Source organism: Melanostigma gelatinosum (genome assembly GCF_949748355.1).
Source record: "Melanostigma gelatinosum genome assembly, chromosome: 4".
Classification (NCBI taxonomy): domain Eukaryota; kingdom Metazoa; phylum Chordata; class Actinopteri; order Perciformes; family Zoarcidae; genus Melanostigma; species Melanostigma gelatinosum.
Genome location: NC_136637.1, coordinates 21,416,795 through 21,431,915, shown reverse-complemented (window position 1 = coordinate 21,431,915; position 15,121 = coordinate 21,416,795). Strand labels below are relative to the sequence as shown.

The 15,121-nt window shown below is 45.3% G+C and overlaps 1 protein-coding gene across 1 annotated transcript; it reads right to left on the bottom strand.

Annotated features, from left to right (window-relative positions):
- Positions 1-389: 389 nt before the first annotated feature.
- dmap1 (DNA methyltransferase 1 associated protein 1) lies at positions 390-14,368 on the bottom strand. Its single transcript, XM_079267338.1, has 10 exons — positions 13,979-14,368; positions 13,696-13,787; positions 13,165-13,360; positions 12,852-13,010; positions 12,568-12,735; positions 12,148-12,333; positions 11,680-11,751; positions 10,964-11,036; positions 1,930-2,282; positions 390-1,112 (listed from the first exon to the last, which is right to left on the bottom strand). The coding sequence occupies exons 1-10, from the start codon at positions 14,072-14,074 to the stop codon at positions 1,053-1,055; spliced, it is 1,455 nt and encodes a 484-aa protein (XP_079123464.1). The 5' UTR covers positions 14,075-14,368; the 3' UTR covers positions 390-1,052.
- Positions 14,369-15,121: the final 753 nt, after the last annotated feature.

Here is a 15,121-nt window from a genome sequence, read left to right as displayed (position 1 = left end):
TTTTAAGAGTCTACATCTATAAATACACCCAGTAGGCCGAGATACTCCCCTCTTCTTGGCTACATTTGCATAGAAATGAATGTCTAAGCAGGCTTAACGACATAATTGACATGCAATTAGCAATAATATGGGCAGGGAATCTAATGAAGTTTCAGTTGCTGTGCCAACCTAAGAACGATCACTGCTTAATTATCATATTAATGAAGTTATTACGTGGCACTTAACTTAGATGACAGGCAAGGTAAGAATGTCATGATCCTACAATTTCCCCGGCAAACGTGTATTCAACACTAATTACCTCCACGTTAAAATATGATCTGAGAAGCAGCGACAGGCGCTTGAAAGGTGAAAGGGACCACTGTGGCATAAACATGCATAACACGCAGAAGGGAAAAAACAACAATGAGGTTTATTGAATCATTGACTGAACCATCTTCAAAGTCACCTGAGGACAAACAACACAAATCAGCCTCACTAGATCAACACAACGACGGGCAGCAGATGGAACCGGCGTCTATCAGCACTCTGGGTCAGGGCGAGCTACTAAAGGCCAACACAAAAACACATTTCCAGTAAACACTATGGCGTGATTAGGCTGCAAAAAAAATAAACTCAAGATGGGTCAAATGAGCTCTGCAGCTCGAGGTCCTCCCACTCCCAAAGTCTCCTCTTCTTTCATTCCAATTCATTTCAATTACCCAGTCATTCCCACCTTCTTCCCCATGTCCCCGATTAGCTCAGCCTGGCAATTTACAGTTGATCTTGCCTCATCTAAGGCTGAGCGATGGTGGAGGCCGGGAGACGAGCAGTAATGGAATGAAATGTCACTCAGTTGTTGCCTTTGTCACAAAGATGCTGGGCAGGCCAGACGGGGAGGGGGTTGGAGAAAAGTTGTGTGTGTGTGTAGTCAGTGGCGCTTCTACGTAAATGAACAGCGATGTGGTTTCCTGCTCCCCCGTGTCCCACCATAAAACGTGTGTCTTCACTGTGACCACAGTAACGTACACGGCCCCATGTCCTCCACCGTGTAACAGCTGGTGCTCTCGTCCTCATCAAGGCTTCTTCACCTTTTTCACTGAAGACGAGCTGGACGCCGACTCTCTCCGTTTGCGCTGGAATGTGACACACAGAACAATCACTTAAGGGGTCTGGCAGGGTTTTTTCCTCTTTCACAGTTAGGAGATTATTTTACCAGTTACCAATCGATGGCTATTTCTAAAACATGTTTGCTATAAATAGCGATGGCTGTGCATGACACTGCTACCCAGATCATGTCCTCTTCCACACAGGAACTTAAACCAGTCCGTTGCTAGTGCAATGACAAGATCCCTCACTGGGTTCTGCGTCATCAGCATTGAAATATTCCAAAAGACAAAAAAAGATCAAATACAATTTTTCGTATAAAGACATTTATATTATTTATTGATCTCAACTGCATTGTTTGAAATGCCTGACAACGTACCTGTAGGCTGTTTGCCCCTCAATCTAAACTAATATTTAGAATACCAATTTATGAGACTGATGTTACATTAATTCCTTCGATACATCTGTATTCCTCCGACATTCAAAATGAAAGCCGTGCATTTGGGAAATTGGGTTACTTGTGCGCATTCAGCAGAGCCATCGCGTCGGACAGTGCTCAACGTTACACTGTAATAAATGTAACATAACAATACAAGTTGCCATTGAACCAAATTAGTACAGAATAGTCATGAGTTATAAGTATTTGATGTGTGCAACTGTAATTTCCATATTACGCATTGATAAGAATGATAAAAACTTGCTTTTTAACTTGCACGTCCCGTCTCATAGACTTGGGACTTGCCCTCTAAAGATTTTGAGATTGGACTTGGTCCAAAAGACTTCAAAACAGCTCTGGTTGAAAGATAGCCCATTTTTGGTGACGGTTTGGAAAAGTTTGGGTCTTACTGAGTTGGGGGTAAGCGGTGCTCCTACAACGTCAATGATCTGCTCCTTGGCTTCCACCTTGATGTCATCTGCACAGGGCCAGGATGGCGCTTCGCACACTGGAGTGGATGCTGTGGTGCTGTTCGTGGCATTGAGTTCTCCACCCAGTGTTGCAGCGGCTGGCCCGCCTCCTATAGGTCCACCCAACATGCCTCCGCTGCCGGCCTTCAGCAGGGCCTCATAGCGATGCCGCAGCATCTGTTGTTCGTATTCACAGTTGCTGTGGGCCTGCTTCAGCTCATACAGCAGCACCAGGTCGCTACGCAGCTCGTTGAACATCTGGACGATCTCCTCAGTGGGCATGGGGTTAAGATCTGGATCCACAGGCAAAGAATATGAAGGAAAATTGAGGCGCTTTTTAGTAAAACACCTCAAAAGGCGTTTAGAAAGGGTTAGGGGTCATTTGTGAGGCCATTAGAGTAGAAGATGATGGTGCTACTGATGACTGTATTGGTCCCAAACTGTTTGGTACTGGATCAAAAGGAGTTAGTCTCCTTGTTATGTCATACTTATATTGTTAAAACCCTCTCATATCATTAGAGAACTGCAACATGAGGACTAGAACATATTTGTGCCCAGGTTGTGGTTGTCAAGAAACAGTGTAATCTCACTGCTAATAACCCACTGTCCTGTTCTTCTATTCGTAACACATTTCAAAGATGTCAGATTATTCCTTTAAAACACAGTTTTTTTTCACTTATTCTGGCTAATTAGACCTCGGCTGAGGACTGTGGGGGCGTGTACAGACTATTTAAGTGACATCTTCTTGAGTCTCCTGCTAGCTTTGGGTGTTCGGGGTGGGACAAATCACACCTTTATCATTCTTATTGGTAGATGAAGATTTGTGACATCATAAATTACCATCAACTCTCCGGCCCACCTTCAACCTGAGCAGAGGTCTAATCAGCTAGAATATCTGAAAACACCTATGTGAGTGTACAAAAGCTTTAAGCGGCTGTTATTCAAAATCAAAATTCTTAAATTGTTCCTGCTGTTGGGATCTAAAGGAGCGTGTTTGGGTTATCAGCATTTAAGAAACTGAATTCTTGACATCAATAGAATTATTGATGTATGTAACAATTATTAATGATTATTAATATAAACGGGGCACCACCCTGCGAACAGGGACCAATAACCAAACGATAAAACTAAGTCTCATAATTAGTAGTCACTCATAATGTCAATAGTCTGCGTATGACTATACATTCAGTGACAGTGAAGGTTTTTAAGTTCGAGCACCGGCTACTACATACAGTCTTATCAAATACATATGCACAAGTAATCACAGACGACTGCTCCTGAAAGTATAACAGAGTTTATTGAATCAAAATAATAAATGATCAAATCAATTAATATTGCAACCAACAAACATTATCATACAATTTTATATGCCTAAACTAAAGAATGAATAAAATGGATGAGGGTGTATGTCTGTGTGTGTATGTGTATGTGTGTGTGTGTGGGTCTGTGGGTGAACAGGAAGGAGTCTTACAGCTACGCTAAAGACTACAAAGATGGCGGCGTCGAGTGACGCTGGCCAAAGGGGAGGGGCCTTAAGAACTACAGCTAGAAACTACAAAGATGGCGGAGTCGAGGGACCCGGACAAAATGGCAGAATGGGGCTGCTGTGCGTAATTCACGTTTGCCTGGGCAGCACGTGATGTGAGGCGCTCGTTTGAACGAGGTTCCCCAGGGGTAGAATTCGGAGCTGTGTGTGTGTGTGTTTCGTGAAAGGAGGAAAGAGAAAAAAGGTGGGGGCTCATGAATCAGACTTCTGCGCGCGGTGCGCGTTGTAGTGAGCCTGAGTTGGCTGGCTCTATCACGCATAAATATACCGCTGTCGTCTTGAGAACTGCCGGTAACTTATGCCGTGATAAACCACGCACCTCAGCTCACTCACCGAGTCGAGTTAATGAAAAGAGAACTTCCACACGGAGTGGAAGACAATGAATGAAATTAATCAAATAAAGAAACAGTCATAGTTGATACACAAATACAGCGGAGCTTCTCTGCTCCGTAATGATTGCGTAATACCTCAATATCACGCGACAGTAATTTAAACACACAAAAACACGGGAATATCAACATATAAATGAATGGCCTGAATTAAACTTAAGTTAATTTAAGCTAAGCTATGCCCAAATGCCAAGAACCTTACTTGTAGATGCTTCGTTGCAACGTGGAAGTGTTTGTGGCAAAGCTGTCCGTTTTCCTCGTCGGGAAGGGGGACAGGGGGGAGCTTGCGGGTCGGCGCGGCTTTGCAGCGGGCGCTGTGTGTCGCGCGGCGGTGAGCTGGCGCGGCTTCGGTCCGTTAGCGTGGCTCTGGAGCAAACGCAGGTCCGGTCTGTACTCGCTGCAGGGAGGACAGTTTAACTTCGGATGAGACGACGTGTCTGCGCGTCTTGCCGGGAATCCTCGGTCACGAGAGGAGCGAGGCTTCGTCGGGCTCCTCTGTGCCGGTTTGTGCACAAAATAAAAAGAAACAAAAAGCAGAGAACGGATCGCTGATGCGGATTCGTTTCGCGGGCTGTTTCGTCCAGCGAAATGGCTCGTGACCTGACAGGGTTTGATGAGGGTTCGAGGGGCTTCCTCGTGGCCTGGACGGGGGTGTCCGAGCGAAGAGCCTTGTGTGCCTCCTGTTACCCCGGAGGGAGAGTTGGAAAAAGCTATGAGGTGGGGGCAGCAGAGAGTTTTATAGAACAGTGGCCGAACCACAGGGGTCCTCGGGTCTCTTGGCTCTCGGCCAATGAGATTGCCGCAGTTACCATGGTTATTTGGGGGGGGGGAATTCACACCTGAGTGTGAAATCCCTTTGCTCTCCTCAAACTACAAATCAGGATGAGACCTTTGCTTGACAAAGTGAAGGCCTGATTTCTTTGTCCACAGCACATGTTTAAGCCATTTATCAGACCCCAACATCCCCCCTTTGTTCTGAAGAGCGAGATGTTGGCTTCGGTCTTTAGAGCAAACCAAGGGCTGGCATGTGCATCCATGTGGTGGGGAAACCTGAAGAGGTGAGACAGTCCAAGTGTTCCTGAGACCAAAAGCAGTGGTTAAAACAGGCAGTGTTCATTGTTCATAGAGTTCAAGGTTCATAGTGGTCAAGTTCATGGTGTTCAAGTTCAGAGTTCATTGGCATCTGGGCAGATGACTAAGGTGGCATCTGGGCAGATGACTTTAACTACTTCTACCTACATCTACTATCATACACAATTCAAATCATAGGTGAGCAAAACATTATTCCCAAATAATTCAATCGCTATTATGATGTTGTGATAATCTAGCATTGTGGCACAGTGTCAAAGAAAGTAACAACCCAAATAAACAAAACAAAACACAAAAGAGAGAGAAGGAAAGAATAGAAAGACAAGAAGCAGGTGAGGGGCAAACAGTGGTTACTGGTTCAACTCCTAGACAGGACTGGAGTCCGTCGGCGGAGCAGTCGTAGGTTGGCTACGTGGTGTTATGAATAGGAGGGAATCCAGTTTGTCTGTCGCTTCTGGATCTATTAGTACATGATATGTGCGTCTATCTCTCTCTAATCGGTAGATTTAGAGCGAGTCCTGTGTCTAAGTTTTAGAATCTATCGATATTGGAGTTGCGTTGCCAAGACTATAGGCCAGAGGTACCTGTGAGGGTTGCATAACAGTAGTGGTAGCAGATTTACAGATTTCGTTAGCACGGCTAGTGTGACTAGCTAGGCTGGTCTTTCGCTGCTCCAGCTGTTGACAGCTGAGCCTTCTCGGATGAGGTCCTGGATTAAATCTGACTGCTACGGCAGAGGTTATGTCCTCTTTGGTTACTTCTGGTAGAGTCTATAAAGCATGCAAAGGGTTCTCTATGAGAGTGGAGCATCAGTTTACAGTCGCAATGAACGTTTTTCAGGTCATGCAACTGTTCTGGTTCAAGTTGGATGTGTTAGCGGTTAGTGCATGTCTACAGGGTGAGTTGGAGCATGCAGTTAAACGTTAGTAGTCAATAGTAAGCTGCCATTCTGCCGGTTGGTTTCGGCACTGGCGAGATTAGAGTGTACTTCCTGTGAAGTGCATCTCTCTAAGTTTCTGTTGTCAGAGAGCCCACCCCCCTCGCGCTGTTCAAGTGGCGAGGGCGGATATCCCCAAGTTACCGTCAGCACTCAGGGAAATGTCGCGAACAGTTTCACTCTGGAGTGTGTCATGGCGGGCTGGTGATATCTCCCTCCCCCCACCCTCCTAATTAGAGATGGAGACAGGTCCGGCGCACAGGTCAAGTTCAGTTACCTACGGCACTGGCGACTTGACAGGCCCGGCCGATGACTCGGCTGAAAGAAGGCGGTGGCTTCGTGGAACAAGCTGGAGGTGGCTCATGCTGACAGAGCAGGAGAACAAGGCTTAGTTGACGAAAGATCTTACGAGCTAGGGTGCTCGAAGGGCCTCTAAGGTTGTGGCACCCTAGAGGTGTATGCGAAAAGGTGGGGGAACACATGAGGCTCGTTTCTGACCCGGAGTCGGGTAGAGCAAGAGTGTTATGACCCCCCAGTAGGACTGAAGAATATGTATAGATTTATACATAACGGGCATTGCCTTTGCGAGCAAGGTCGCCCAAGAAGGTTGAAGAACGAGGTGCGAAAATGGGAGTGGTCGTTTCCGGAAGTGTGCTGAGTTCTCTTCCCCCCCCCTACCACGTCGACTTGGCAGCAGGGGGAAAGGTCACTTGGCTTAGTCAGGTGGGCTGCGAGTCAGCGTTACCTGATGGGTTGCCCTTGAGGGCGTCTTTCACCCCCCTGGTTCCGTTGGTCTTTCGACCGCCAGGGTCGTTTGTTCCTCGGGGGTGACCAGGGCTCGCTAGGCCAAGTCCTCTCGTCGTCTTCCGACGCTAGGTCGGTGTCGCTCGACTGTTGGATGCCTAAGACTATGGCGGTGTCTTCGTACCGATTTGACGGCCGTCCGCGTGTCCTCCATGCAAGTTGCGCATATTTCCTAATCTCTGGCATGGTGAGGTTACTCGTTCTGCAGTGCATAGTAACATCGTATCTCACGTTGTCGTGGAGATTGTGCAGGAATAGCGACTTGCAGGCATGGTCTTCTTCTAGACCTGGGGCGTTACGTCCTTGGAAGTACGCAGATCTCAAGCGCCTGAAGTAGTCTCTCGGAGACTCTAGCCTTTCCTGGGAAATGGCAAGGGCGCCGAGGGTGGCAGAAGCTGGGTCGGTGTACAGGGAGTACTCCTCCCTAAGGGCGTGACAAAGGGATGAATAGCAGTCGCGGATGCTCGGCTGGAGCGTTTCCACGAAAGCGTGGACGCTTCGCGCAGTGGTTTTCCACACTAGCTTTAGCTTTTCGCGCGATGAGGGGCGCGATAGGTCGAGGAGGCAGTGATCGATCTCCCTTAGGTAGTCATCGATGCTCGAGTCGTGATTATCGGGATTGAAGCGCTCTACGTCTTTTACCAGAGACTCAATCTGTCGAGTGCGCAGGCCTCCAAGGTTGATGGGGCCTGAGCCGTCCGAGTCGTCTGAGTCTCCATACTCGCGATGGTGGTAACGACTATCATCCTCCCTCCCTGAGGGGGATGGGGTCAGTTCTTGTCGCGCTCGTGAACTGCGTGGAGGATTGCGTTCGCCTGAGGTGGGTTTGAAGCCACCTGGGCCGACTAGGACCTGGTGTTGGTCCTCTCTCCTCCTGGTTGGGGATGTCGCCTTCAAGAAATGCAAGGCGGTTCGGGTCTCGGGGAATGAGGGAGCCGAGACCAAGAAATGACTGGGCTGAAAGGCTCGGTAGGGGGTAGCAGTACCTACCGGGGTTGCTGGAACACCTTGAAGCGCTTTCAGTTTGTCATCACTCTCTGATGCTTTAGAGAGTTTTAGGTTGACCTCTCTGAGGTCACTGCGCAGGCTACTATTTTCTGACTGTAGGGCTCTACAGTCACGTGACAACTCCTGAACCTCTGTTCGGAGTGTCCAGATCTCGCGTTGCTGCTCGTCGCTCTGTGCCCGGGTTCGGGCAGCTTGCAGCTGCATTTTCTGATGGTAGATGAGCAGTATTTCGCCGATTACGTTCTGAATCAGGCGCTCTCTGTTACCTGCTGGGTTATTTACATAAGCCACCAGTTGCTCTAATTGCTCGTCGCATAGGACAGCAGTGTATTTTACAAAGTACTCTCTTTCCTTTGCTGTGAGTCCGAGGACATCAGCCACCGCATCTCGTAATGCGGTGTCTTCTGGAGCTACAGCTCCAGGAATGGGGGATTTCTCGTTGCTCATTCTCTCTAATGAGCACGACTCCCAGTAGTTGTTAATTCCCTAGTGTTAGAACGGAAACTGTTAGTGTTTACGGTTCTCAGTGAAATGTCTAGTTCTGTAACTTAGGATTTCTACTGTTAGATGTTAATTACTGTTAGTGTTACGGTTCATGCAGGCGCACAGTGAAATGTCTAGCTCTGTGACTTACGTTTCTACTGTTGCTGCTCTGAGGTATCACTACTGCTTTGCAGCCAGAGGTGCGAAAATGCTAATGTGGTTTAGCACTTTGGGCCTGTGACAGCTGTGTGTAACTTCTTTGGAGGGATTTAAGAAAACAAGCAAGGTATTACAAATAACGATCAAATCTACTACACAGCTGGCTGTTAGTTTAAGAAATGAAACGAATCATTAAACCTGGAAGGGAAACGAAATAAAATTTCGAGAAGGGAATTAAAGATTAAGATTAAAAATCAAAATTTAAAATCAAAAATTTAATTACAATAAGACAAGATTTTGAAGATCAAAGCCTACCTATTTTGGGAAATAAGTTTCAGGAATTTGGATCATTCAAAAGAAGAAAAAAAAATAATTTTTCGGAAAAAAAAAAAAAAAAATTTGGAAAATTAATTATTCAAAAATAATTATGGATTAATGTGCATATATACTGTAACAAAACTGGAATAACGTACCCTCACACGGGGCACCATTATGTTGGGATCTAAAGGAGCGTGTTTGGGTTATCAGCATTTAAGAAACTGAATTCTTGACATCAATAGAATTATTGATGTATGTAACAATTATTAATGATTATTAATATAAACGGGGCACCACCCTGCGAACAGGGACCAATAACCAAACGATAAAACTAAGTCTCATAATTAGTAGTCACTCATAATGTCAATAGTCTGCGTATGACTATACATTCAGTGACAGTGAAGGTTTTTAAGTTCGAGCACCGGCTACTACATACAGTCTTATCAAATACATATGCACAAGTAATCACAGACGACTGCTCCTGAAAGTATAACAGAGTTTATTGAATCAAAATAATAAATGATCAAATCAATTAATATTGCAACCAACAAACATTATCATACAATTTTATATGCCTAAACTAAAGAATGAATAAAATGGATGAGGGTGTATGTCTGTGTGTGTATGTGTATGTGTGTGTGTGTGGGTCTGTGGGTGAACAGGAAGGAGTCTTACAGCTACGCTAAAGACTACAAAGATGGCGGCGTCGAGTGACGCTGGCCAAAGGGGAGGGGCCTTAAGAACTACAGCTAGAAACTACAAAGATGGCGGAGTCGAGGGACCCGGACAAAATGGCAGAATGGGGCTGCTGTGCGTAATTCACGTTTGCCTGGGCAGCACGTGATGTGAGGCGCTCGTTTGAACGAGGTTCCCCAGGGGTAGAATTCGGAGCTGTGTGTGTGTGTGTTTCGTGAAAGGAGGAAAGAGAAAAAAGGTGGGGGCTCATGAATCAGACTTCTGCGCGCGGTGCGCGTTGTAGTGAGCCTGAGTTGGCTGGCTCTATCACGCATAAATATACCGCTGTCGTCTTGAGAACTGCCGGTAACTTATGCCGTGATAAACCACGCACCTCAGCTCACTCACCGAGTCGAGTTAATGAAAAGAGAACTTCCACACGGAGTGGAAGACAATGAATGAAATTAATCAAATAAAGAAACAGTCATAGTTGATACACAAATACAGCGGAGCTTCTCTGCTCCGTAATGATTGCGTAATACCTCAATATCACGCGACAGTAATTTAAACACACAAAAACACGGGAATATCAACATATAAATGAATGGCCTGAATTAAACTTAAGTTAATTTAAGCTAAGCTATGCCCAAATGCCAAGAACCTTACTTGTAGATGCTTCGTTGCAACGTGGAAGTGTTTGTGGCAAAGCTGTCCGTTTTCCTCGTCGGGAAGGGGGACAGGGGGGAGCTTGCGGGTCGGCGCGGCTTTGCAGCGGGCGCTGTGTGTCGCGCGGCGGTGAGCTGGCGCGGCTTCGGTCCGTTAGCGTGGCTCTGGAGCAAACGCAGGTCCGGTCTGTACTCGCTGCAGGGAGGACAGTTTAACTTCGGATGAGACGACGTGTCTGCGCGTCTTGCCGGGAATCCTCGGTCACGAGAGGAGCGAGGCTTCGTCGGGCTCCTCTGTGCCGGTTTGTGCACAAAATAAAAAGAAACAAAAAGCAGAGAACGGATCGCTGATGCGGATTCGTTTCGCGGGCTGTTTCGTCCAGCGAAATGGCTCGTGACCTGACAGGGTTTGATGAGGGTTCGAGGGGCTTCCTCGTGGCCTGGACGGGGGTGTCCGAGCGAAGAGCCTTGTGTGCCTCCTGTTACCCCGGAGGGAGAGTTGGAAAAAGCTATGAGGTGGGGGCAGCAGAGAGTTTTATAGAACAGTGGCCGAACCACAGGGGTCCTCGGGTCTCTTGGCTCTCGGCCAATGAGATTGCCGCAGTTACCATGGTTATTTGGGGGGGGGGAATTCACACCTGAGTGTGAAATCCCTTTGCTCTCCTCAAACTACAAATCAGGATGAGACCTTTGCTTGACAAAGTGAAGGCCTGATTTCTTTGTCCACAGCACATGTTTAAGCCATTTATCAGACCCCAACACTGCTGTACTGAAAACACCAAACCAAGACCATCAAATAGCCAATTTAGGATCCATATATTTTACGGCTCTTGTAGAGGAGAGTCCAAAATGTAAAACTGTAAATGTCGAATGCAGATTGCTAGTGTTAATTCACACTTACCCACTCCTTGCTCCAGCAGAATCTGCTCAATGGCCTTGATCTTCTTCTGGCCTACCGAGCTCGGCAGTTTCATCTGAATCACAAACAAACACACGGAGAGAAACACACGCCAACACACACACACACAAGGTTGTGATTTAAGGTGCTGGGGATATTAGGATGAACCGCTCCACCTCGGGGCTTTTAATTCGTATGAAATGCACTTCAGCGAGCCAGATCAAAATGTCTTTATCCACTGAACTCTGTCTGACTGATTGGCTGGAGGGATACTCCACTCCTTTAGCTGTGCTAATGCATTTCCCATAGAGAGGGGCAGCTCCTCATCAGTCTTGAAGATGAATAAGAGTCCCCTTTGCTCGGTCTTACAGATATTAGCAAGTCACTAACAGAATTAATCATCACAGTGCTAATGAGAGATATAGCATGCTCAAGTCAGACATCCTGGTCTCTCACATACATCAGCTGCAGGGTCCAGCTTTACTAAAAATGTTTTGATATTAATCGTAGTTTACACAAAACTGAATTGATGAATTCAGTACAAGTTGTTAATACAGAGCTGTGGGATTATTTCTGACCACTGTAGGTTTGTTGTTTTTGTTTCAGATTGTTCTTTTTAACTTCCTTACTGGTATTTGAGAGCCACAGTGAAGTTGTATGTTGCAGATGTCCTTTGGAGTATTTTGCAATTTTAAGACCTCAACATGAGCTGTACTCACCCTCTGACTGCGCAGTGTGACGCCGGCTGATTTGAAGTCTGGGAACTTGATGCCTGCTGTTTCTGGAACTGCCTAAAGAAAAAAAAAAAGAACTGATGAGAGGCAAGATAATGGCAACCCTCTGAACTTTGGACAGACTTGACATGTCAAAATATTCAATTCATTATTATGGGATAGATCAGGACTGAATTTCAGACTGCAACACAGCAGGCCCTTTGAGTTTTTTTAAGACACAGCTGTTGCATCGAAATAATATAAAATGATTAATACAAAATATTGGGACAGCGCTGAATCTTAATTCTTCAGTGATAAAGCACTATTATGGGGTTGACCTCTGTGACATCTCAATAATAAAAACATTTACGGTTGTTCCTTCTCTCTATTGATGCTTTAATAACTAGTAAACATGTCTCAGGTACAAATGGTTTGCTTGTTACTTCGCTCCTTCTGTACGAGTACATATCATACCGGTTTCTCTGTTTCTCTCTTTTGTGGGAGCTTCTTCTTGGAAACTCTCTTTTCCGCTCGTCTTAGCTCTGTGGTTGTGTCAGCCGCTTTGATGAGTTTCTGCAGATCCTGGGCCTTCTTCTCACGCTCTCTCTTCCTAGTCTCAATCTTCCTTAGCTCCTGAATAAGATATTCCTCTTCTGCCACCTGCAGGAAAAACAAGAGAAGTGCAATGTAAAAATTTTAAAAGGCTGGAAAACATCTTACAAGGTTTGGCAATATTGTTGGATTCATTTCCCCACAAAAGACACAACTGCATTTAAAAACTGTAGTTATAACTGGTTTGTACTCGACTGCTTCTCGTCTTGTCTGGGGCAATATCAATGTTATGAAAGCCTAACAACAAAATAAGAATCCAAATCCAACTACAAAGTTACAAACTTGTTCAGGTGTGCGATTAAAGAGCTTGTCCAGTTGCTCTTTACGGCGCCTTTCATGGCCGGCATCAAAGATGTAGATCTTGGGCTCCGTCCCTGAAGCTGCACGGACCTTGGTCAGCTTACCACAAATACTATAATATCGTTCTTTCAGGTCCTCCACAGAACGTTTCTGAAAAAAGCAGAAATGGAAGAATGTCACTACAAATATGGGCTTTAACTTACAGCATTGAGAGTTTTTGCAATATACCCCCACTGAAAGGTGTAGATGAGTGGCTGAGTGATTACTCTGTATTGCTGGTGGTCGTAACGGTCGTGGACAACTACGAAGCGCAGGTCAAAGCGCTTGGACAAGTCAAACAGGTGGTCCGTCTCTGCTTTAGTCCAGCCATCGTCGTGGAGATGCATCTGATATTCCTGCTCAGAGTACACTGGCACCTGCACCGTCTACAAAAGCAGACAGAAGACCAGAAAGCATACAGTGAAGTAAATAAATGTATGCGTCTGAAGAAGGAGGAGCTGACAGAAGATGGGTAGCAATAAAACTCTGATGTTTGTATTGAATAAGTGGTCAGACTAATGACTCTTTAGGCATCCCTACCTTGTTGAAGCGGGCAAACGGGTAATCCTTGCCCTCCTCTGCCACGCGTCTCCAGTGGTGGAAAATAGCCCCATCCCTGCGAGCTGGATTGGTAAAGGGCATCCACTTCCAGGGACGCACCTTTTTACAGCCCAGCTTGGCTTTGACTGTCCTGTAGCCCTGAGTAGTATCACTAGGCAGCAAAGGGGGTGCATCTCTGGGGAGTATCAAGAAAAACAAAAAGTCTTTGTTGAAGCAAGCAAAGAATAGTCAGCACGTGCAGATAGAGGGACAAAAGAACATAATACACCAAACACCTTTGCAGTGTGTAACGTCAGAGAGACAAAAGGCAGGGATAAACAGTGAAGAGATATGATGAATAATTCTCCACGGAAGTGAGAAAAACACTACCAATTTGAATTCTATACCTCCTTTGGACAACTTAATAGCTGTAACAATAAGTAAAGTGGCTATAACACACGGGACTTGAATCATTACCTTCAGGGTAATCCAGTACATTGACTTTAAGAGATACTGAAATGGAGTCCATACTTTTTATCTGAATAGAGCAGAGCATAGACCTCTCGGTGCATTCCCTCGGGTCTCTTGAAAGTCAGCGTTTCCGTTGTCTTCTTGGATTTTTTCTGAGACAGATTATGGAAAAACGGTGATTTATCTCATGAAAACTGGTTACACTGGAGCACAGAACAACAGTCTTCTTAATATCGCTCTTTGTGGTTTTCAGTATCATGCTCTGTATAACTCGTACTGTATGAACTGTATAATTTGGAGAAATTACATGGGGCAGGAATCGCTATTTGTGATCATCTCTTACCTTGTCTGAGTTGATGAGATCTTTCTTGCTGATGGGGCCGTCATTCTCTCCTCCAGTCAACTCCAGAATATCCCTGACATCAGCACCAGTACCCATGACTTATGCTGTTGTTAATCAACACTTCTCACAACATAAATACTGTTTATTCATTCACTGGCGCTCACCCAGTTAAGCGGTACTGTCCAGCGAATACGCTCCTAGCTAAAGGCTAATGTTGGCATTTCCAAGCTACGTTCACTTCACACAGAACAGCCAAGTAACTATTTCGTAAGATACGTTCTCGTAATAATACAGTGAACGTTTCTACTATGTTTGAAAAACATAGATACAGTAAGAAAATATCCACAAGCTATTGTTAAGGCTAGCTGAGTAGCTCGCAACTAACGTTAAACCAACATCACTTCCGTCCCCGCTGACGTCGCTGTGACGATACAGGTCTACTCTATAGTTGACTGTCGCCCCCGTGAGGTCTGGCGGTGCACTGCAGCTTCTTCTTGTTTTTTATTTAAAATAAACCTGAACCAACGTGACACTGAAAACACCAGCAGGGTTGATACAATAATACAATTGTAACAATAAGATAACTAACCTTTACAAGCTAAATCAAGTCTCGTTCCGAACCTCGTCTCCAAAAGAGTATAATACAAAGAAGAGCGTACAGATCTCATTCATTAAAAATAAAACAAAATTGGAGCAAGATTGATTTGACAAAATTCCTCAAATTATGCTTTAGCTGCAGAAACCAAATAACACATTTCATTAAACAATACATTTTAGCACAGTAGTATAGTATATGCCACACAATGAATGGTAATGCTATGGCAAACATATTTATGTTAAAATGAAAAGAAAGAGACGAGGAGAGGTGAGGCATAGAGCGATTCAAATAAACGTGTTCACAGAGGCTACAATATGACATAGTCAACAACGTTCTTTCTTTATTTTTGTTTATGATATTTGATTTGTTTTAGAGAATAAGAGACAAGCAGAATAATGTCAAGGTTTTTGTAAGACCTTTTCTCGGGCCACCCACCATGATCATCACAGATAAATGAATTGTTGAACTGACAGTGGCAGAGAGGGGAAAGCGATTAGTAATTTAAAACACTGTACTCCAGAGAATGTAAGGCAAATTAGGCATTA

Coding starts and splice junctions, on each gene's coding strand:
- dmap1 (XM_079267338.1), bottom strand. CDS start 14,074: ATGGGTACTGGTGCTGATGTCAGGGATATTCTGGAGTTGACTGGAGGA. Junction 13,361..13,695: donor CTGCTCTATTCAGATAAAAA/GTATGGACTCCA, acceptor GATACTCCCCAG/AGATGCACCCCCTTTGCTGC. Junction 1,113..1,929: donor CACCGCTTACCCCCAACTCA/GTAAGACCCAAA, acceptor GTCACATTCCAG/CGCAAACGGAGAGAGTCGGC.